Source organism: Apodemus sylvaticus, chromosome 17 (assembly GCF_947179515.1).
Source record: "Apodemus sylvaticus chromosome 17, mApoSyl1.1, whole genome shotgun sequence".
NCBI lineage: Eukaryota > Metazoa > Chordata > Mammalia > Rodentia > Muridae > Apodemus > Apodemus sylvaticus.
The window spans coordinates 21,115,425-21,138,326 of NC_067488.1; the positions used below are offsets into that span (position 1 = coordinate 21,115,425).

At 41.3% G+C, this 22,902-nt stretch overlaps 1 protein-coding gene across 1 annotated transcript; it reads left to right on the plus strand.

The window, feature by feature from the left end:
* The first annotated feature begins 2,299 nt into the window (after window positions 1-2,299).
* Med30 (mediator complex subunit 30) lies at window positions 2,300-22,138 on the plus strand. The gene is made up of 4 exons (XM_052161126.1): window positions 2,300-2,561; window positions 9,110-9,268; window positions 10,839-10,943; window positions 21,771-22,138. Exons 1-4 carry the CDS (start codon window positions 2,385-2,387, stop codon window positions 21,864-21,866), a joined length of 537 nt encoding a protein of 178 aa, XP_052017086.1. The 5' UTR covers window positions 2,300-2,384; the 3' UTR covers window positions 21,867-22,138.
* Window positions 22,139-22,902: the final 764 nt, after the last annotated feature.

Sequence of the window (22,902 nt, forward strand, 5' to 3'; positions counted from 1 at the left end):
ATCAGATAGAGGGCTAATATCCAATATATATAAAGAACTCAAGAAGTTAGACTCCAGAAAACCAAACAACCCTATTAAAAAATGGGGTACAGAGTTAAACAAAGAATTCTCACCTGAAGAACTTCGGATGGCGGAGAAGCATCTTAAAAAATGCTCAACTTCATTAGTCATTAGGGAATTGCAAATCAAAACAACCCTAAGATTTCACCTTACACCAGTCAGAATGGCTAAGATTAAAAATTCAGGAGACAGCAGGTGTTGGAGAGGGTGTGGAGAAAGAGCAACACTCCTCCACTGCTGGTGGGATTGCAAATTGGTACAATCACTCTGGAAATCAGTCTGGCGGTTCCTCAGAAAACTGGGCACCTCACTTCCAGAAGATCCTGCTATACCACTCCTGGGCATATACCCAGAAGACTCCCCACCATGTAATAAGGATACATGTTCTACTATGTTCATAGCAGCCCTATTTATAATTGCCAGATGCTGGAAAGAACCCAGGTATCCCTCAACAGAAGAGTGGATGAAAAAAATGTGGTATATCTACACAATGGAGTACTATTCAGCCATTAGAAACAATGAATTCATGAAATTCTTAGGCAAATGGATGGAGCTAGAGAATATCATACTAAGTGAGGTAACCCAGACTCAAAAGGTGAATCATGGTATGCACTCACTAATAAGTGGCTATTAACCTAGAAAACTGGAATACCCAAAACATAATCCACACATCAAATGAGGTACAAGAAGAAAGGAGGAGTGGCCCCTGGTTCTGGAAAGACTCAGTGAAGCAGTATTCGGCAAAACCAGAACGGGGAAGTGGGAAGGGGTGGGTGGGAGGACAGGGGAAGAGAAGGGGGCTTATGGGATTTTCGGGGAGTGGGGGGGCTAGAAAAGGGAAATTATTTGAAATGTAAATAAATTATATCGAATAAAAAAAAAAAGAGTGTGGTGACATCAGGACCTCGGGCTCTCCCCCTAATATAGTCATCACAGTAATTAATGTTTATTCTCCATGAAGGCAGGCTCAACGAACTTTTCACTATGCTGTTTCTATCGTAGGGCACAGCAGAGGGTTGGTGCTTAACTCGTATGCTAATACATGACCACCTGAACAGCAGATTAATATGCTTGAAATCTCTACAGTGTTTCTTCTGACATTCCTAGCAGCCATTTTCTGGGAAGTCTGTGCCACCTACTCCTCAAGATGTAATCATTTGTCCTTGTTACTGGTTTCTTTTTTCTTTCTTTTTTTTTGCCTTTGAAATATGCGGTAAGCTATAAGAGAAAGGTTCCCCCCTTTTCTTTGCTTTTTTATAATTGTTTTTGGCATTCCGTATATTATTTACAAATTTTTTAGTAATTACTTTTTGACCATTTCAACGAGTCTACCATTAAATCCTGAGAACATTAGGAAGTGAATTAAATAATTAAATAATTAAATAAATAAAATAGAATAAGAGCTAATTGCATTTTAGCATGTGCATGAAGTAAGGAGAATCAGAAAGTAAACAAAACCACATTATGAGGCGGTACAGAAACCCACCTTTACTTGAGGTTTGACATTTTGTAGCATAAGACAACTACGGTTCAAAACTGCTCAATTAAAATTTCTAGAAATCATTGTCAAGTTTGAAATGATTGTAATATATTGCTATACTTACACTATCATTAATGTCTTACTGTGTCTAATTTACATAGTAATGTTTTTGTCGACACTTATGTATAGGAAATGCAGATAAATATCTGGGGTTGCAATTTCAGGCTTACATTGGGGTCTTCCTTAGGAGGGATTATTACTGTAGTTCCACAATCACATAGTGCATGCCTACAAGTGTGTTACTTAAAGGAACTTCGAAAGTACTCAAGCAGGAAACAAAAGCAATCCTGGAAGCAGGGTTTTTGTTACCCAGAAGTGTACGAGAACAGAAATCATGTTTTTTGCCTTTGAACAGGAGATTGCTAGTGCAACAACTAATTCAAGCCCTCTGAGCCATCTCATCTGTAAAAAAAAAAAAAAAAAAAAAAAAAAAGACAGTAATTAGTAATTAGGTTTGCTATAAGAAAGAGCGCTCTGCAAGAACCCAACACAAGCAGAGAAATACAAACACACACCACTTAGGGCAGAATGACAGACAGGACTCTGGGAAAGTCCACCATCTATCACTAGTACCGCCCCCTGGACCAAACTCTACTTCTGATTGGTTTCTTTCCTGTCTGTCTTGCCTAGCCAAGCGCGTAGCCCAATCGCGTCAGGCTCCGCGTGGGCGCCAGGCCCCTGGGTCTTCCGGTACCGCGCTTGCGTCACGGCGGGCGGAAGTGGCGCCGCTTGTTTTGAAATCGGCAGAGTGGGCTCGCGCCGGACCCGAGCCGCTGTGGGTGCCATGTCCACCCCTCCGCTGGCGCCCACGGGCATGGCGTCCGGGCCCTTCGGCGGCCCGCAAGCTCAGCAGGCTGCGCGCGAGGTCAACACGGCCACGCTGTGCCGCATCGGGCAGGAGACCGTGCAGGACATCGTGTACCGCACCATGGAGATCTTCCAGCTGCTCAGGAACATGCAGGTGGGCGCCTGGGGTGACGGAGCTGGTGAAAGCGGGCCTCCGCGGGCGACCTCAGGATGGCCGGGTCGCCTGCACACCACACCTGCATGCCCTTGCCCTGAGAGACCTCCGGTGTGGAGGTCCCACCTCCTCCTTACCCCAGACCTGGAAGACCTCAGGCTGGCCATCCTGCTTTACACCCTTGGTGTATGTGGAGTATGTGTCTGTCCCACGCCCTGCAAAACCCTCAGGCATGGACACACCCCTTTACACCCAAAGTCCCCAGCATGCATCTGTCCCTTGCTCAGGGATACATCAGGTGGACACCCCGTTATACCCAATGTCCCCAGCATGAGTCTGCCACCTGACTTGAGCGATTCCAGACACGGTGACCCCGATTTTCCCCAGCATGCGCCTCTTCCCCCACCCCATTATGCCCAGAAGTGTCACAAGCATACATCTGTCCTCCAACTCCATAGAGTCATCAGTTGCTATCCCCTTTACCACCAGCCCCAAAGTGTCCCTGCTATGTGCCAGTCCCCAAAGATCTTGGGCTTAGTTGGTATTGAAGTCACCTTTTCTAGACTGGACCTTGTTTTATAAACATTGTGTTTTTCAAAGTTCAAATGGATCGCACCATTACTTGCCTTTTAAAATTACTTTAAATTTTTTAGAGCAAAATTTCTCCTGGAGGAGATGCCCAGAAGCTGAAGAATTCAGACAATCGCTTACCCGCTTTCTAGACTTAACTAGACTACAGTAAGCTGTGCTAATGTAAAGTTTGACATATTTAGGGATATACTTGTGACCTCATCATAGTCGCAATAGTGAAATCAGCTGTTATCCAAGAAGTTTCCTTACACCCCTGTGTCACGTTTGCCTCCACCCCCAGCGAGACACTGTTAGTGTTTTCCAGTTGTATGTGGTAAGAATCGCGTAGCTCAGGTGAGCCCTGTTGGCCTAGTTTCTTTCAGTGTACATGTATGTAATTTTTCTCTTACTATTTTGTTGCGTGAATACATGCCGGCCTTTTGCGTTTGTTCGTCTGTGGGGCCATGTTTGGGGATTTTATACTTTGGAGCTCTTAAAAATAGTGCTGCCCTTACAAATAATGACCAAAGAGAATTTTCTAACAGACTTTTGTATGAGAATGTGTTTCAGTTGATTTCAGAGTGGAATTACTAAATCGTATGTGTGTGTGTGATTTTTCCGATCTATTTGATTCTCCATCAGAAAGCAGCGTCTAAGTGTCCTTGTTTCCCTCTTCTTTATCATCATTTGTTACTATGGTATCTCTTTACTTTTCCAGAGACTTAAGTCTGTCTCTCACTTCCTTTCCTTCAAGACATCGTTTGAGGAGCAGAGGGTTTATAATTTTGAGGGCATCCTACTTGTTGGTTTTTTTTTCATCCACAGTTCTTGTTTTTGGTGTCAAACTTAAAATTTAAAAAGCAGTGGATGTTTCCTATGGAAGTTTCGCTCTTTGAATCTTTCCATGTGCTTCTGACCTGGCTAAATTCTGAAGGGATGGTTATGGCAATCAGTTCGGGCCTGAGTTCAGCAGATTGTTATGGTACAGTTTGATGGTTGTCCTTAGGGCTTGCTTGTCCTAACGCTACAAGATGCAGAAAGCATCGTCGTTCTACTCTTGAGGAGTCTGTGGGTCAGAGAGGTAAACTGACTGCCCCAAAGCTACTCAGCGGAATATAATTGATGCCATGTCTTGAGACTGTTAACAGCTTTTACTTTATGGCTTTTGTTTGCTTTAAGAAAAAATAGTTGAGATTTTCATCTCTGATTTTTTTTATAAAAGCGATTCTGTTTTGTGGGAATCTCTTAGTACTCTGTCAGTAACTCAGTGTGAAATGTTATACAAAGAGAGTATCATTAGTGGACTCAAAAGGGAAGTTTGAAGTTCTTTGGCAGTTTCGAGTGAATCGATTCATAACAAAATGACTGGAGTGTGGGTTGTATGATGTCTCTGCATTCAGTGGGCACTGTGCTTCTTAGGTTTCGCCTGCCCTGTGTCAGCATCTGGATTAGAGTGTGTAGAAGCAGGTATGGGCACAGACACTAAACCCCTGCCAATTACTCCTCTGGGTCAGGTACATAATTGTAAGAACATTTTTAAGAGGTATTTTTTTATTCCTGTTTTACAGTTAAGGAAAGTGAGGATCAAAGAGAGAGTAAGTGGACCACCCACCATCACAGATGAGTGTAATAACCTGTTGTTGCATCTTTTAAGTTGTTAAGCTATCTTTATTAGTAACAGAGACAGGACTCGACTCCATCACCTGCAAGAGACTTTCTGTAAGTCCCGGCCCATAACCGAGCTCCAGGTAGATCTGTTTTTCTAACTGGTTTGTAAGGGCTGCAAGGTGCCTGTCTGCCTTTCGGTTTGTGCCCAAACTTATATCCAGCTCCTTGCGGGACATTGCAGTGGCCCTAAAAAGCAACAAGAGAGTGACCTTCGAGTTCCAAAAAGTCAGAAGCGATGATGCAAACAAATGTTCTTAACTGTGAACAATATGAATGTTCATTTAACCGTAGGCTGCTTATCCAATTTCCATTATGCGTGGTTCATAGGGATGTTTAAATGGATATTTTAGGAAGGAGAGTACGGCTTACACGTAGCTTTTGTTTGTTCGGAGCTTTCTACGGCACGCTGTTATCATTTTTCTGCTTCATTTTTATTAATCTTATACTCCGTCACAGTCTGTATACACAGTCCCTATGAACAGGGACATCATGCCACAGTTTCCGGCATCCTCTGGACCAGTGAGGATCTAACCTGGCTCTGAGCAGGAGGAACTCTCCCATGCTGTTTAAAATTCCCAGATTTCAAATTGTCTGCACCAGTCCACGAAAATGCGCAATTACACACTGGTACAGTTACTTCTAAGAATTTCTTTAAGAAAAACAATTCTTTGTGTATTCGCTCTCTTTTAACTGCTCAAGATTCTAAAAACTGTAGACTTTTCTTAGAAGAAGGAAATTAGCAAACATTTTGAAAGAAAAGTATTCAAGGTGTTGAGAAGTATGTCCCCAAATATCCCTGGGTTCCAGATTAAGATTCCCTATAGAAAATGGCATTGCTTTGACTCTGTTAGTTATCCTTTTAATCTTTTACTTTATATTTTGAATACATAATATATTCATAATTTAGAAATAATTACAAACTACCATGAACATTTTCCTTTCTGCTAGGACCTAATCCCCCTCTGTAAGCAGAGCTTATTAATGATTCTAGCCGCTGTTTGTAGTTCCCTTCCAAATTCCCCTTGCATATTTAATCAACTCTGGGTGTGTTTTGGCTTATCCCTCAGTTTTGCACAGATACAGGAAGATGTGCACACTGCTTTGTAGTTTGTCTTTTTCATTTGATAAGCTTTGGGATTTATTCATGCGTGTATAGAAAGTACACCTCTCTCTCTCTCTCTTTCTCTCTCTCTCTCTCTCTCTCTCTCTCTCTCTCTCTCTCTCTCTCTCTCTCTCCCTCCCCCTCTCCCACCCCTCTCCCCCTCCCCCCCCACCCCCGCTTGTGGTATTCCACTGCAATGAAATACTGTAGTCAGAGTGCTTTAAAGCACTCACTCCTAGGCTGGAACTGATGATAATGTCTCACACAGAGGCACACCCGCACCTGGTGAGGAGCTTTTAGAAGTAGCTAGCTTCAATTGAGCAGGCTCACGGGCTCACGGGGCCTGAAGCAGCAACCATAGCTTCGTGCTAGGTCCTCTGCATACATGATGCAGTCCTTAAACTTGGGATGTTTGTAAATCTCCTGACGATCGAACGGAGTGGGGTTGTCTCTGATTCTTTTTCCTGCTCCTGGGACCCCTTTCCTCCCACTGGACTGCCTGGTCCCGGCTTGACAGAGGGTTTGGGCCTAGTCCTATTGTAACCTGTGAGACCATGTGGATGTGCTGTGTGAGAGAAGCATAAAGACTAAAAGGAAAGGAAAGCTCACCTCGCCGCCCTGCTGGTCCAGTTTCAGCCTCTTACAGATGTATCTGTCTTGGCTGTTGCTTCTTTCCCCATAGCTGCTGTCTTTGAAGCTCTGAGGCCTTATTCTCAAATATTGTCCGAGTTTTTCTGATGTGTTTATATGTCCATTTTCATAATAAATATTCTTTGTTTACTTTTCCACATACATCTAGAAAAACAAGAAAAACCTGTTAGTGATGTTATTGGTTCTTCAGTCTAGAAAACCTTACACTGTCATAATGACCAAGAATATGGAATGTCTTTTTTCATTTTGTATTTTAAATTTTTTTTTTAATTTTTTATTTTATTTTATTTATATGTGTACAGCATAGCTGTCAGACACACCAGAAGAGGGCACCAGATTCCTTTACAGATGGTTGTGAGCCACCATGTGGTTGCTGGGAATTGAACTCAGGACCTCTGGAAGAGCAGTCAATGCTCTTAGCCTCTGAGCCATCTCTCCAGCCCAAATTTTTATTTTTTATCTTTTCTAAATTTATTCCTAGATTTTTTTATTAATGTATAGGTCCTTGTTTTCCGTTTTCTTTTTAGAGATGAAAGCAAAGCTATTAAAACTTCTTTCTTAATTTTATACTTAACCTCCTTATGGGGATTCTTTTATCCTTAGTGGCTTTTTATGGTGTCATTTGTAAACAGTGATCACTGTATTACTTCATTTTTAGGGTTCCAGCCCTTCTTCTATGGTCTCCTCTGCAACAATGCAACAACAGAAACAGTGGTCTTAGTATATGCCTTTTTTTGTCCCCGACCTTAGTGAGAACTCCTCCAATATCTGCGCATCAGTCATGATGCTGGCTTTATAACGTAAATATGTTTTTCATATATGGTGAATAGATGACGAATTTAGTTGAATGCCTTTTTAGTATCTGGGAGGGTGATATATTTATGAGGCTTCATCCATATTCATGAGGGAGCTGGTTATTGATGAGCATCGCAGCTGAGTAACTGCCCCACAGCATGCAGCGGGGTGGGGATGGTAGGTGCTATTACCATAAGTTCTGTGGTGTGCGGAGCCCTCATCACTCACGCTCACCGCCATTCTTGCGTCCAGAGCAATGCTTGACACACGCAAGGTGAGTGGTGAGCTGATGTTGTATAAACACCAATATCCAAACTTACTACGTGGGCAGGTTTCAGGTGCATAATTCGTTGCATTTCAACAGGATTGCTTTTCTTCATAATAAGGCTCATCAATCTTTTGTACCTGACATAGACTTCTCGTGAACACATAAGCACAGACCTGGGGGTGAAATGCTCATTGGAGTTATTCAGACTGTACACCAAACCTCGTGTGCTAAAATAACGCTACAAAGAGGAGTTCCAGTTTTTCTAAGTAGAGCGTACGGGCAAAGTGGCAGGCCGGGTAAGATGTCCTGATCCAGGAGCCTGATGAGTGTCATCACCACGCCTCTCATTCAGACAGGAAGCAGGGTCCTGCAACTGCTGCTCTGTATTGTTGGAGCCTGTCAGATCTGCATGGAAGCATGAACCCGTCCAGTACCATGCTATCTTAAAATGTGGGGCAGCCAAGAGCCCTTGGTGCTTTATCATACCTCACTGAGGCACTTTAAAGTGCATCAGTGCTGAGGATTCCCAAAACTGGAAATCATTCACAGATTTCAGAAGCTCTGTCCCCTGAGCCGTGAAGATGTAACATTTGCAAAAGGGACCATGGGAATGAGAAAGAAATCAAGTTCAAGCCCATTCACATTCCAACTTTGTAATTATTTCAATGAATACTTCTGGCTTCTTTGGGAAAATTATGTCATTAATTAATTAGTGTCAGTCGCTATGCCCCAGGCGTTTGTACCTGGGGCCTTGTGTAAGTGGGGCAAACGCCTCACCAGAGCGGTATCACCTGCCTGCCTTCACTTCTCCTTTCAAAACATGACCTCATGAATTTATCCAAGCAGGCCTTGAATTCACTTTCTGTAGCAGGCTGGCCCTGAACGTGTGATCCTCCTGAAAGAGGTTACAGACATATGCTACCAGGCCGGGCTGATGTTTGAATTAAGGTTTGATGACTCAGAATAGATATGATCATAGTAGTTTGTGTTGATTTATTAATAATATTCTGGTATATGTTGATTTATACGCCTGTCTTCTGTTAACGGTTTTTCAGTGGACGTGGGTAGTCTGTGTTTTACTTTGTGCTTTGTTCATCTTACTCTTTCTTGTCAGTTAAGAAGACATTTTGAAAATGCTTTTGGAAATATGAGAGCCTATTGTCTCATTTATGCAAAATAAAACCTATGGTTTTAGATACATGTATTTTGTGTGTGTGTGTGTGTGAGTGTGTGTGTGAGTGTGTGTATGTATTTACATAATATATGTAGTTCCTGGGCAAGTTCGGCTGTCTACTTTTATGTTATAGTAATATTACGATTGTGTATTTATTGACATTAATGGACTGAGACATGTCAGCTGTGACCCGTCAGTCTTTTCACAAAGCCTTTTCTAAGGCTCTTTTATTGCAGTGAAACATTGAGCTAAGTTACTAATAAATGGATGTGGATTGTTGTTAAAACTTCACTATTTCTGTTGTTTACTTTGCTGCTAAGCTGCCAAATGGGGTCACTTACCATACTGGAACTTACCAAGACCGGCTGACGAAGCTCCAGGACCACCTCCGGCAGCTTTCTATCCTCTTCAGGAAGCTACGACTGGTCTACGACAAATGTAATGAGAACTGTGGCGGAGTGGACCCCATTCCTGTCGAGGTGAGCTTTGATGGCTGGAGCATGCACGTCAGCGGCCCAGCACTGTCAGCTCGTCTCCTTTAGCAATATTATTACTCAATTTAATATTAGGAGTTTTACCTCGGAGAAGAGATATAGATGTGTATTTTTTTTTCATTAATGATATTCATAGCATTTGTTTTCCAGGCTTATAGTGATATTTTTTTGTTTGCTTATGATTTTTTTTTTTGTGATTTTAGTGGCAGTGATTTCTTTTGTTATTCTTAGAATAAATACTTAATTGTTATTGGCAACTTTTTAACCATTGCTGAGACAAGTTGTGTTTGAGTAGAACTTCATCAAAATGGTAACAGCTAAAAGTCCGAACAGTTGATTAAAGCTGAAACAGGGAGTAATGAACCAAAGCCAGCAGCTGGAAATTAGTCTTTGAAGAAAAGAGCATTAGTGAGAAGAAAGCCGTGACTTGGGGGGAGATGGAGTACACGTCTTCTGCAAGAGACCAGAACACATCAGAATGATAAAGGAGGAAAACTGGAGAGCTCGGAGGGCTCCATAGGAAGCAGTGCGAGGCTGGAGGCAGGAGGCTGTCTTCAGAGAGCTCTGCAGTGGGGGGACGAGGCATGCTTGTCCATCTGGATCATATGTGTGCCAGGAGCACAAAACCATTCGCTGGGAGGGCCAGACAGTGACTGTTTCTTCATGGCAATATCTGACAGTAGAAAACGTCGTAATGCCAGCCGCATTTCCAAGGACTTTCCCCCAGGAAGCACTGTCATAGGCCATACATAGTCCCACGTATTTCTGTTAGAGGGGGTCACTGCTCTGTAAAAATCTTCATGGTATATGGTTTTCTTTTTCACTAGTAAAAGAAGTTAAGAGAAATAAAATGTTGTGTAGCCACTGGAATTGTGAGGTGTGGGTGCATTTGCATCACACATGTCCTTGGAAGTCCTTCCTTCTAGTGTGTGTAAAGGAAAGCCTGACTTACTTTGAACAGACCAAGTCTATCAGAACAGCAGCTGCATCTTACGTGTCTTTCCATTTTCAGCCAGCATCTCACGGTTGCATATCTGCGCACCAGATGAATAGAGTATTACTGAATATGTGGCAGCCGTAGTTTTTTGAGGGAAGAATAAGTTCCATTATTATTATTGTTTTCAGTTAAACATGGTAAATTGGATTGGGAAACTAAGGTCTTCGGGTAGTTAATCTTTTTAACTTATTTTAATTGTTGAAGTTAAAATACGATTCTATCATCTTCCCCTTTTCTTCCCCCCATTTCTTCCCATGAGCCCCACCCAGCCCCTGGCCTTGCTTCCTCTCGAATCCGCTCCCTCTGGCCCCTTTCTTGCATTGTTTGTATCCATGCTTCAGCTGAAGTCTGGTTCATAGAATACAATGAAATGATAGCTTTTAAAACTGTGATTTCAGGCCTTCACCAGAAAAGAAGCTATTTTTAAACCATTAAAAACACGTAAAAAAAAAAAAAAAAAAAAAAAAAAAAAAAACAACCTGGCTTCTCAGCAGATGCGGTCTCTGTAGCGGTTTAATCAGATAGGCTCTTACTCTCTGCTTGTCCCGTCACTTCCAGCAACTGATCCCGTACGTGGATGAAGACGGCTCCAAGAACGACGACCGGGCTGGCCCACCTCGTTTTGCTAGCGAAGAGAGGCGAGAAATTGTGGAAGTAAATAAGGTGATTTATCGGGCCGTATATTTTATATCTCAGAGTTCTCGATAAAAATTAGTAGGGGACCCAGCATAACTGTAAAACGCAGTTGGATTTTGGAATTGCGTGGTGTTGGTTTTGTGGCACAGTCGCCCTATTTAGAGCAAGGCAGGAAGTGCGAGGTCAGCAGGACTGTGGTGTGAAGTCGGGAAGGTCATGGATTTCCCTCTGCACATCTCTCACAGAGCCCACGGCGCACTCTGTGCACAGCCCGTGCACCTCCCTTCTGTGTGACAGCAAATGATACAAAACCTCCAGCAGGACGTGGGACTGTCGAGCCTGTGACGAAATTACAGGTGTTACAACTGTGTTATCCCACCTCCTCCCCAAAAGCTGAGAACATTTATTAAACTTCAGATAGTTCTCATGGCACAGAACAGTCCAGAGAGCTAGGGGTTCATTCGGGATGAGATGTGCCCTCGCCCACCAAAGGCTTCCTAATAAACTAGCACCCTTCACCCTACTTGATAGAATGCACCAGCATGTTAGCAATCTACCATGGCAACAAAGGGCCTTCTGAGCTGTGGAAAGGTAATTCAGTTCATGTGCATAATATAGGCCGTCACTTACTTGGAAAGCCTTTTCCCAGGTGGCTAAAAGGCATTTGCAGTACTCCAGCACGCCATGCTGAGTCAGTGCTTCAAACAAGAACAGTTTCTTTCCGCCTTTTTATTTTTCATAAGTAGCCATAGTTTTTATATAAGTAGAGTATAAAAATATTCCTGTTTAAAATGTCATATAATAAAATCTACCCGTGTGTTTAATACTATTATAGAAGTTATAACCATTTCAAGAAGACAGCAAACAAGTCCTCAAAAATAGTTAATTTACAACCCTGTTAAATGTTCAGAAAACTTTACCTGGTAACAAGTGGCGTGTATAAAAAGTTCTGTAAAGGAAAGGGTGAGTACCAGACTTAACCCTGAGGTATAACGCTGCAAGCCATGGTAACTCTGGCCAAGCCAGAGGTGCAGAAAGACCTAAGTGGGTAGGGATTGTAACAGGGACTGGGCTTGTCAAAATACAGAAAGTAATTTTTAAATAATTAAAGAGAACATATGTTGGGCAATGGTGTTGCACGCCTTTAATCTCAGCACTTGGGAGCAGAGACAGGCGGATCTCAGAGTTCGAGGCCAGCGTGGTCTACAGAGTGAATTCCAGGACAGCCAGGGTTACACAGAGAAACCCTGTCTCAAAAGAGAGAGAGAGAGAGAGAGAGAGAGAGAGAGAGAGAGAGAGAGAGAGAGAGAGAGAGAGAGAGAGAGAGAGAAAACGAACATATAAAGCTCTTGGGAGAACAATAAATATTATAAAATACCAATCTTAATTACTTCATAATTTTGTGCAGAATAATCCAAATCCTAATAAGACTAAACTTGAAAGTGTGAAAAAAAAAGAAAGAAAAGAAAATAAGAGGCTTTTAGTACAATACGAGGTGAAAGCCAAGTAAAACCAAAATGAGATTTTCTTCTGAAAACATAAAAAATATACTTTAAAATCCAATTAATAAAATTAATAATGCAGGATTGCTCACTTCAATAATTAATGTGAAAATTAATGTGAAGCATTTTATAAAGTATAATATAAAATTTTTATAAAATTAAAATTAATGTGAAACATTTTATAAAGTATAAATAAGCATGTAATTCTGGTCCAGGAATAAACAGATTGGTAAAATAATATCCAGAAAAAAAGTTTTCCTGATGAATATAAGAATGTCATCTGACAGGAAAGAGATTATGTGGAAAATTAATCTTTAGAAATAGAAAATGGGGAATTAAATAACATTTATACCACTGTATATGAAAATAAATTTCAGTATTAAGGATTATGTTCAAAAAGTTGGAAAAATAATAAGGAAAATGTATTCAAAAATCTAGAAGAAAGAAAAACAGGAGATAGATTTAAACATTGTAACTTAGAAATGTATTTTTGAGAATTTCATATAGTATATTGTTACCATTTTCTTTTCCTTTGCCCCCAAATCTTCCCATATCGCCTCTCTAACCCTCTCTACTTCATATTCTTTCTTCTTCTTAAAAGACAAAAGGAGAAAGCTATGGAAAATGAGCAGTCTGATTTGCATTGCCAACTCACTAGCATGGGCCTGCCCTGTAGTGTGATTGATACACTCAGTGTCCACCTACTCTCTCCTAGAAGCTGTCGTTTGCAGATAGATTCTACAAACTAGGGCTGGGACTTCATGCCCACTTCCCATCCTTTGTGCTGGGCTTTGTCTTTTGAGAACATTTATAGATCTTGTCCATGCTGTTTTCATCTCTTTAAGTTCATATGTGCATCTGTCCTGTTGTGTCTGGAAAAAGCTGTTTCCTTACAGTACACTAACGCTGACTCTTAGAATGTGTCTGTCACTTTCTCACTTAGATCTCTGAGACGAGAAGAGTGTGATAAAGACATTTGTTTTAGGACAAAGTAGTCCAAAGTCTCTCTCTGTACACATTGCCCAGCCGTGAGACTGTTTACCATCCACTCTAAGAGGAAGATTCTCAGATGAGAGTTGAGGATGCACTGTTTGTGGCTATAGCAATATATCATTAAGAGTTTTATCACTGTGTTCATTAAACAGTAGGTTAATAATAGTAGGTTTTCTCCTGGACCCATCACCTGTCTAGTCTCAGATTCCAGGTCTCATTAATAATCTTGAGTATGGGCTCTGTCTCACGGAGCAGCCTCCATCCACTCAGAAGCTGGTGGTTCCTCCCCAGCACTCATGCCAGTGTTGCACCAGTGAGCGATCTCGTAGGCAGATCACTGGTACGGCTCACAAAACCTCACAGCTTCCTAGTAAAGGTGAGCGATGATTAAAAAGACCATTTCCAACAAAAGCAGAAGTAATTAGTCACTATTTCAACAAAAAACTCATAGCATGAAATTGGCTGGAATGCAGAAGGGCCTGAGAAATGGAATTTAGGTCTTGAAACTGTGTTCATGCATCAAGAATTGTCTGGCAAGAGATGTGTGTAGGTGAGAGGTAGGGCACTTGCCTACCAAGCACAGAAGGGAGGGAGGGAGGGAGGGAGGGAGGGAGGGAGGAAGGGAGGAAGGGCAAGCAAGCTCTTCTTGTTCGCTTTTCTCTATGTGGGTTTATAACTGTTTTATTGATGTGAAAAAGAAGAAAAGATTATCATGCATACTTTTACCACAATATTTTCCAGCAATAAGTTTTTTACAATTCAGCAAATAGGTAGATATACAGATTCACAAAGTTTGTCTATTTTCCAGTAAAAGCAATTGTTTCCATGTTTGTTTTCTGATTTATAGTGAGTGACTTCACTCAGATTCTCTGTACTATAGTTACATTTTTGAAGTGCAGGTTCTTACAAAGAGGAAACAATCTAGATACTTTAAATTCCCTATTTAAGATCAGGTTGTATTGTGTGGAAGTTAATTTTTAAAAAGGAATGTGGGATTGGGAAGGAAGTGTGTATCTTCTCTTAATAGGCTAGAGACAGCACCCATCTAATGACCTCCAAGTTCTCTATATTTCTTAGTTCTTTGTCCTGCATTTGTTTTTCCTTTTGTGTACATATATAGCCAGAGATCATGGGTGTTTTATTCTGTCACTGGCACCACTTTATATTTTGGTTAATTGGTTAGTTGGTTGGTTGGTTGGTTGGTTGGTTGGTTGGTTTTTTTTAAGACAGTGTTTCATCAATGTAGCCTGGCTGTCCTGGAACTCCCTTTGTAGACCAGTCTGAACTTGAACTCAGAGGTCTGCCTGCCTCTGCTTCCCAAATACTGGGATTAAAGGTGTGTGTTTCATATTTGCCCTCCACCTTATTCTTTTGAAGCAAGGCCACCTGAACCTGCAGCTTGGCATTTTGGGTAGAACAGTTGGTTAGCAAGCCCACGGGACCTCCATACTAGGTTTACAGGTGTACATGGGCACTCCTGACTTTCGTGTTGGTGCTTGGATCCCAGTTCTGATCGTCATGGTCACATCCAAGCACTTTACCCGCTATGTGATATCCAGAGCCCCTGACCTATTTTTTGAGCGCTAGAGGATGTGCTGACCAGAGACAAAAATAAAAGGGGACTAAGGCTTGATTCACTTAAGTCTCAAACCAAAAAGAGGAGAATAAAATTCATTGCTAAAAAGCAAGTCAATTGGAAGGATGTCCAGGTCAGAGGACAATTTGTGGGTATGGGTTCTCGCCACCATGTGGGCCAGGAGTCACATTCAGGGCCTTGGACTGTGTCTGTATCACACAAGGCTCTGGCAGACCCTTACCTGAACCGTAGCAGCTTGTAACACTAGAACATGCAAAATATTTCTTACCTGCTATGATAGTATGAAACACGGAAATGAGTACTTTAAAATAACAGCCTTGCTTTTTCCAGGGTGAAGTTTCCCTCCTTGTATTGGTGTTGTCCTCCTATTATCCTTTTTAGGGCCGGGTTTGTGGATAGATATTGGGTAAACTTGGTTTTGTCATGAAATATCTTAGTTTCTCCATCTATGGTGATTGAGAGTTTTGCTGGATATAGTAGTTTTGGTTGGCATTTGTGTTCTCTTAGAGTCTGCATGAGATCTGCCCAGGACCTTCTAGCCTTCATAGTCTCAGGTGAAAAGTCTGCTGTGATTCTGATAGGTCTTCCTTTATATGTTACTTGGCCTTTTTCTCACTGCCTTTAGTATTCTTTCTTTGTTTAGAACATTTGGTGTTTTGATTATTATGTGACGGGAAGTATTTCTGTTCTGGTCCAGTCTGTTTGGAGTTCTGTAGGCTTCTTGTATATTCATGGGCATCTCTCTCTTTAGGTTAGGGAAGTTTTCTTCCCTATTTATAATTGCCAGATGTTGGAAAGAACCCAGGTATCCCTCAACAGAAGAGTGGATGCAAAAAATGTGGTATATCTACACAATGGAGTACTATTCAGCCATTAGAAACAACGAATTCATGAAATTCTTAGGCAAATGGATGGAGCTAGAGAATATCATACTCAGTGAGGTAACCCAGACTCAAAAGGTGAATCATGGTATGCACTCACTAATAAGTGGATATTAACCTAGAAAACTGGAATACCCAAAACATAATCCACACATCAAATGAGGTACAAGAAGAAAGGAGGAGTGGCCCCTGGTTCTGGAAAGACTCAGTGAAACAGTATTCAGCAAAACCAGAACGGGGAAGTGGGAAGGGGTGGGTGGGAGGACAGGGGAAGAGAAGGGGGCTTACGGGACTTTCGGGGAGTGGGGGGGCTAGAAAAGGGGAAATCATTTGAAATGTAAATAAATTATATCGAATAAAAAAATTAAAAAAAAAAGTGGATATTAACCTAGAAAACTGGAATACCCAAAACATAACCCACATATCAAATGAGGTACAAGAAGAAAGGAGGAGTGGCCCCTTGTTCTGGAAAGACTCAGTGAAGCAGTATTCGGCAAAATCAGAACGGGCAAGTGGGAAGGGGTGGGTGGGAGGACAGGGGAAGAGAAAGGGGCTTATGGGACTTTCGGGGAGTGGGGGGCTAGAAAAGGGGAAATCATTTGAAATGTAAATAAAAAATTATATCGAATAAAAAAAAGATTATCTTGCCCTAAAAAAAAAAAAAAAAAAAAAATAACAGCCATGTCTGGTTTTAACGCTGAAAGGGAACATTAAAGAATGACAACAGCAAAACAGAAAGACAGGGTTTGAAATGATTGACAAGGAATTTTAGTTTTCTGTTTCTGAGAGTTTTTGAAAGTTTTTCTCTTGAATATATTTTTAGCTTTTCCTTTTAATATTCAAATATCTGCACCTACTGTATGCCAAGAGCTGCTGACTGCCGAATGTCCCGCCATGTACTAACCCAGCGTCTGGGCTGCCCTCCTGTGCATGCAGATGTGTGGATGGGAAAGGGAGACTCTAACGGAAGCAGCAGGACTTCCCAGGCCCCTGGCATGGTTAGGGGAATACTTAAAAAAAAAGAAGAAGAATATTGTTCTGTGGTTTGATACATTGACATTTAAATTAAATAATGCTTCACATATCTTTATAATCAGTAACATCTAAAGAAGAGATACAGAACATCATTATATTACATGGTCTTTATTCTAAATAAGCAAAATAGTAGCCTTAAACTTGTGGTTCACTCTGCCTGCTCATTTTCAGACCTTGGTTATGCAGCAGAGACTGCACAGCAGCAGGGTGGCTTTGGTGAGTCCGGTTGCTATGACATCTGCTCCAGTCCCATGATCCTGCTAGGAAACCTTGAGCCGTGCACTTGGTCCTCAGGATTTGACGGAAGCCATCAGTAAGGGAAATGGCCTAGTTCCTCTGACCTTGTAATAGTCAGATTTTTATTACTTATTTATTACAGTTTTATTTTAATATTTCACTGTTTGCATCTTGTTTTTGAGATCCTTAAGCCCTGTTTCCAAAGCAAAGGAGGAATTCTTATTTGAGACTATCTGTTTGGGGAACATCAGAATTTTCATTTTGCTCAAAAGTGCTCTGTTGATGGGCAATGAACTTGAGAAGGCACTGGGTAGCGTCAAAGGATTGACATGTAATTGAGTCCAAGCATTTGGAAATTAAAGCATTTTCTATCAAGTGTCACAGCCTTTATATGAGTATTAAATTACATGGTATGACTTAGCATAAACATACTTTGTAAGAATCCACACTGCTTACATGCTCACCTGTTAATGGAACAAATTATGCACAGCTGATGGATTTTGAAAATAGCAGCTGTCAGCCTCTGTTAAAATCAATCAGTGGCAAGGCTGTATATATTAAATCTTATATCATGTCATGAAAATGTATTTACAACTTAACCACTAATAAGCAGAACTGTCAGTTGCACTGGTGACAGTCTTGTGGCATGTTTTGACTCCCGATATTTTTCTTGTGTGCTACTTTGTTAATTAAAACTTGGTCATTTTTTAGTAGAACTATCCAAATACTTTGTGTTACACTTAATAAGAAGAAAAAAAAAAAAGAAAGAAAGTATTGCCCAGATCTTTTGTACACCTTATTTTTAGAAGTTAGTGTGACCAGCATACCAAAGCTCCTTTTCAAATGAGTGTTACTAAAAGCAGTCTTATTGGGAGGTTTCAGGCTTACGCAGTGACCATGTTGTGGAGCGAGACCTCAACAGGTGCTTTTTGGATGCTGGTTATAATAAATTCAGTTTTTAACAACTCAAGAACATGACTTTATTTCTTCCAGTTGCTCCTTAGTTTTAATGACAATGCGGAAGTCTGGGCTTGATCGTCAGACCAGTCTTCGATGGTTCTCAGCTATTTCTGAAATATTTCTATGCTGCTGCCCCGTGAGCGTCACCTGTCGAGGCCACCCTGCATTCCCTTTCCATTGCGTGGTCTGCCCTTCAAGCCTTAACGGTCTTCATTCTCCATCAGCCCAGCCAAGTTCTCTGACTCTGCTCATCACCAACTTTTGGGGATCCCAGGCAGATACTTGTGTTTGCTAACTTTCTGTCAGAGGCTGGGTGTGCCTTCTGAATGGCCTTATCCTCTACCAGCCACCGTACTAGACATAGTTAGGCAGTATCTAACTCATAATTGATGTGAGGTTCTGAACTTCACAAAGTGGTCACATTCAAGATAATGCTATGACTTATTAGTTCAAGTTATCGTCAGCAGCAGCAGCATCATTTTGAGGAAGGGTCCCATAATGTAATGCTGGCTGGTGTTGAACTCGGGGTGTAACTGAAGCTGACCTCAGACTTGCAGCAGTCACCCTGCTTCAGCATCTTAGATGTTGGGAGTGCAGGTGTGAGCTACTATGGCCCACTTTCAAAATTAGATATATTTTTAAATATCAACTTGGCCTTTTATTCTTTCTCAGTAACTCTTTCTCACATAGCTCCTGAAAAGTTGGAATTAGAAAGGAAACCATGGTAGCCAACGTATTTCACAGCTAGAAGTAATGTTCAGTGGTGCGCCATAGCCTCGGAGTGCCTAAGAGCGGCCACCTGGGAAGCATCATGAAGCCACGTGAAGCTTACTAACTCAAACTCAGTACTTTGCAGTTCTTTACAAGTCTATGAGACTATCATGTTATATGTGGCTCTACTTTATGTGTGGCTGGCAGGACCTTAAGTGTTTAGCCAGTTCATATGTGAGGAAACTGAGGGAACAGTTTAGTGTGAGATCAGATCACAGGTTACAGAGCTAAAGACTTCAACTGAGATTGCAAACCTCCCAGCCTAACGCATGCCTGGTGTGGATCCAGGTGATGTGTCCCTGTCTTGGTCTCCATGGTAGGAATACACCCTCCTCTGTCTCAGAATGTGTTTGATTTTATTAGATAGTATACTTGTCATTCTCCTGACTACTGTCGCAGCGAGATGGGTCATCTGAAAACCTAGTCCAAGACACTCAATATATCAATCCTCCTTCCTCAGAGAGTCAAGACTGTATGCTGTGCAGTCAGATGTTTCCCTGAGTCTTGTGCTATCCTATTTTCAAACATTCATTTAATCAGTATTTCTAGTGTCATTAAATGTCTGTAATTGCTTCTGTTTCCTAGCGAAAGTGTTTAATATCCTCTCTTTAGTGACCTTCTTGTTTGTGACTTCTGAATCTAGATACACGTAATAAAACCCTTAATCTCCGCTTGCTTTTTAATGAAGTAACAAGTCTTTAGACCTCTTCCTAGTGTATATGTAATAGTTTACCTGAAATTAAATAGAGGCAATTAAATAGAGTACTTTAAAAATAATCTAATTAAAATATTGTATCTTTCAATTTAACGTTTCCCAAGTGTTATTGAATAATTATTATTATAATAATTGGCGAGGCTGCTAACCAGAATCTCTGTTTGTGTCACATGTTACCTAAGCTGATATTTATCACCAAGAACTTGAGGAAAGGATTTTTAAGGTACCTGTAAACTGTACACTAATGGTGCCCAGTAATAGAGAGGCAGGAGCATGTGAGAAGTGTGCATAGGTCTTCCTGTCGGGAGCCCTCCCTGTCACGAGGCCACCTTCCTCTCCTCTCGAGTTAGGAGGAGGCTGAGCCTCATCTTAGGACAGGAACTCCAGCTATATTTCTGGAAGATTAACTTTTGCATTGGCCATTGCATTTTTATTATACTTTATGTTTTTGTATTAACAGCTTACATTCTGTGCCTATCATGAACATGTGTCAAATGCTTACTTTGGTCTAATAATCAAATTAGATTATTTGGCAACTGTAAAATTTTAGGCAAATGAAACCATTTGGTTCTGCCATGAACTGTAAGAGTAGATTCAGTGACGACCTTCATCCTTTGGGTGTGAGGTGAAACAATTTGGCCAGTGTCCTCCATTTCTAATTGGTAAAGAGCTGAGCCTCTGATCGCCCATAGTGTCTAGATGGACAGTGTAGAGGTAACCATTATACTCCACTGCCCTTACTAGGTTTATCTAAATACTACGTTTCTCACAACTAAATGTGTCAGGCTGTGTGTTGTGTCTGCCTCATGTCTGGGGTTCAGGCAAGTCACACAGGGGAGGCAGAACACAGTCTGATGGGGTCCTAACCCTTGTTCTTCCAGGCGAGAAACAGCGAGATGTGGGATGGATGCTGTGGTTCTCAATCTCCTGTGAACCCAGACCGAGGTCCCCCTAGACCTCAGGAGTTGAGAATGGAGCCACAGGTCTTCCCTTCCCCTACTCGCCAGGCAGGAAGGGGATGGCAGAGCCCAGGATGGGGCAGAATCTGGTCTGGTTCTGAGTGTGGAGAGTACCGAGGGGCTGAAGGAGAGAAGGCCTTCTCTGGGACATGTTGGTGCAACTCTTTAGGACGAAGGCCTCCCCCTGCATTGATCCTTGATGAAGAAGGTGGTCCTTGCTTGTATTGTTTTATTTTATGGCAGATGTGAATGCATACATCTTATTCAAGGTGAACTAGGGATTAAATACATTTTGGGGGAAGGAATACCCAGGAAGGGAAGCTCATTGGCTATACACTCGGGGTCTGTCTAGATACCTCAGCATGGAGAACTCCAGGTTTTTATACTGTGTGACTGGTTGTCATCGTCCTCTCAGTGGGGTGTCATGGTTACATATTCCAGGACAGATAGAGCTTGGCAGAGAGCTGGTTCTAGGCCTACCATTCTCAATTCTGAGATTCCTCAGGGTTTTGAATCTACTTCAACCTTACCAGTTCTGACTGGTGGCATAGTTCACTTATTTACCCTGCATGTCACATATTTTATGAAGGAATGGGAGCAGATGGCAGAGGCCTCTGTGGATTTGAATTAGAGATCAGGGTATCTGTTTGAGAGTGTGAGATTAGAACAGGGTAGAAACTGGGATGCTTTGAATGGGAATGGTTCCCATAGGCTCATGAATGTCAGGACTTGGACCTAGTTGGTAAAACTGTGTTGGCAGTTGGCCTTGTTGGAAGAGTGATGGCACTAAGGATGGGCCTTGAGGTTTCAAAAGATTCATGCCACTTCTGATTTCTGTCTCTCTTCCCTCCCTCCCTCTTCCCTCCCCCTCTCTCTCTACCTAGTAATGGCTGTTTCAAGAAGTGAACAGTCAGCTACAACTAAAGCAGCCTGTCTCCCTCCCTGCTGCTCCCTGCCCTCCATGAGAGCACGGATTCTAACCCTCTGGAGCTGTTAGCTGCATGCAAACTCCTCTATAAGTTGCCTTGATCATGGTGTCTTATCACAGCAATAGAGAACTAGGATGGAGACCTTTTGTTTTACAGAATATTTGGTTAGCTTCTGTCTGGATCATTAGGATCCTAACTTGCTACACTTTAGTCTTCTAACTTCATGGTGTATATATTTCACATCACATTGTTGGTAAATCCTTTTGTTTTCACAGAAACTCAAGCAGAAGAACCAACAGCTGAAGCAGATTATGGATCAATTACGGAATCTCATCTGGGACATAAATGCCATGTTGGCAATGAGGAACTAAACTGATATTTAAATCTCCTGCTCTACTCATGGGATATGATAGGATATTTTCCTCCTCCTGAGTATACCTCCCTTTGAAAAACATTATTTATGTCTTTATTTTAACACCTAGCACTAAAGTTTCCATTTCACTTTAAAGTATTTACTAGCCTTTTTTTTTTAATGCAGTGGGTTTTATGAAAGATTATTGTAATACCTTTGATACAGTGTGTTTTAGTTAATCTTCATAAATTGAATAAATTAAAAAATATATAAATAAAAATTTAAACAGAACCAGTGTTTTTGCTTGTTTCAGTTACCCTTTTCAGGGACAGATAAAGTATAAGTATTTTAGCATATTAAAAATACCAAACAAAGTTTTTCTCTGAAAGAGAAATTATTTAAAAAATAAATCAGCTCAGTTTTTAAATTAATTTTACTTTCAAGCCAGTTAAAATAAGAAAACAGTTTGCTATTCTAAAATTATTTTTATTGTGTTCTTAAAGTGTTTTTCTGAATTAAAGTGAGAGAGATGATTTGAGGGTACAAATTGGTTGCAGATACATGCTTAGCTGTACCCTGCCTTGGGCCCAGATGCAGGGACCTTGACTGTCAGAGACATCCAGAGTATCCTAGTATCCAGAGTATCTAGACTGTCCAGAGACCTCCTAGTATGTTTAGAAACAGTGCATTTTTAAGAATTCTAATCTAGACTATTCTTTAGGACAGTGGCTCTCATCTTTCTTAATGCTGAGACCTCTTAATACACTTCCTCATATTGCAGTGACCCCCAATTATAAAATTATATTTGTTGCTACTTCATAACTGTAATTTTGCTACTGTTATAAAGTATAATGCAGATATCTAATATGCAAATAGTATTAAGCGACCCCTCTGAAAGGGTTGTTCAACTGTCAAAGGGGGCTCAACACACAGGTTAGCAACAGTTGCTTTAGGACAAGTACTTTTTCAGTCTACAGGTCTGTCTGTGGTACGCTTTCAAGCCTGAGTCACAAGTCCGTACCTGGCCTGACTTGACTGAAAATCCTGATATTTGG

Excerpts from the sequence above, each read along its gene's own strand:
- Med30 (XM_052161126.1), top strand. The coding sequence starts at position 2,385 with ATGTCCACCCCTCCGCTGGCGCCCACGGGCATGGCGTCCGGGCCCTTC. Across the intron at positions 2,562-9,109 it reads AGCTGCTCAGGAACATGCAG|CTGCCAAATGGGGTCACTTA; the intron begins GTGGGCGCCTGG and ends TTTGCTGCTAAG. Across the intron at positions 9,269-10,838 it reads TGGACCCCATTCCTGTCGAG|CAACTGATCCCGTACGTGGA; the intron begins GTGAGCTTTGAT and ends CGTCACTTCCAG.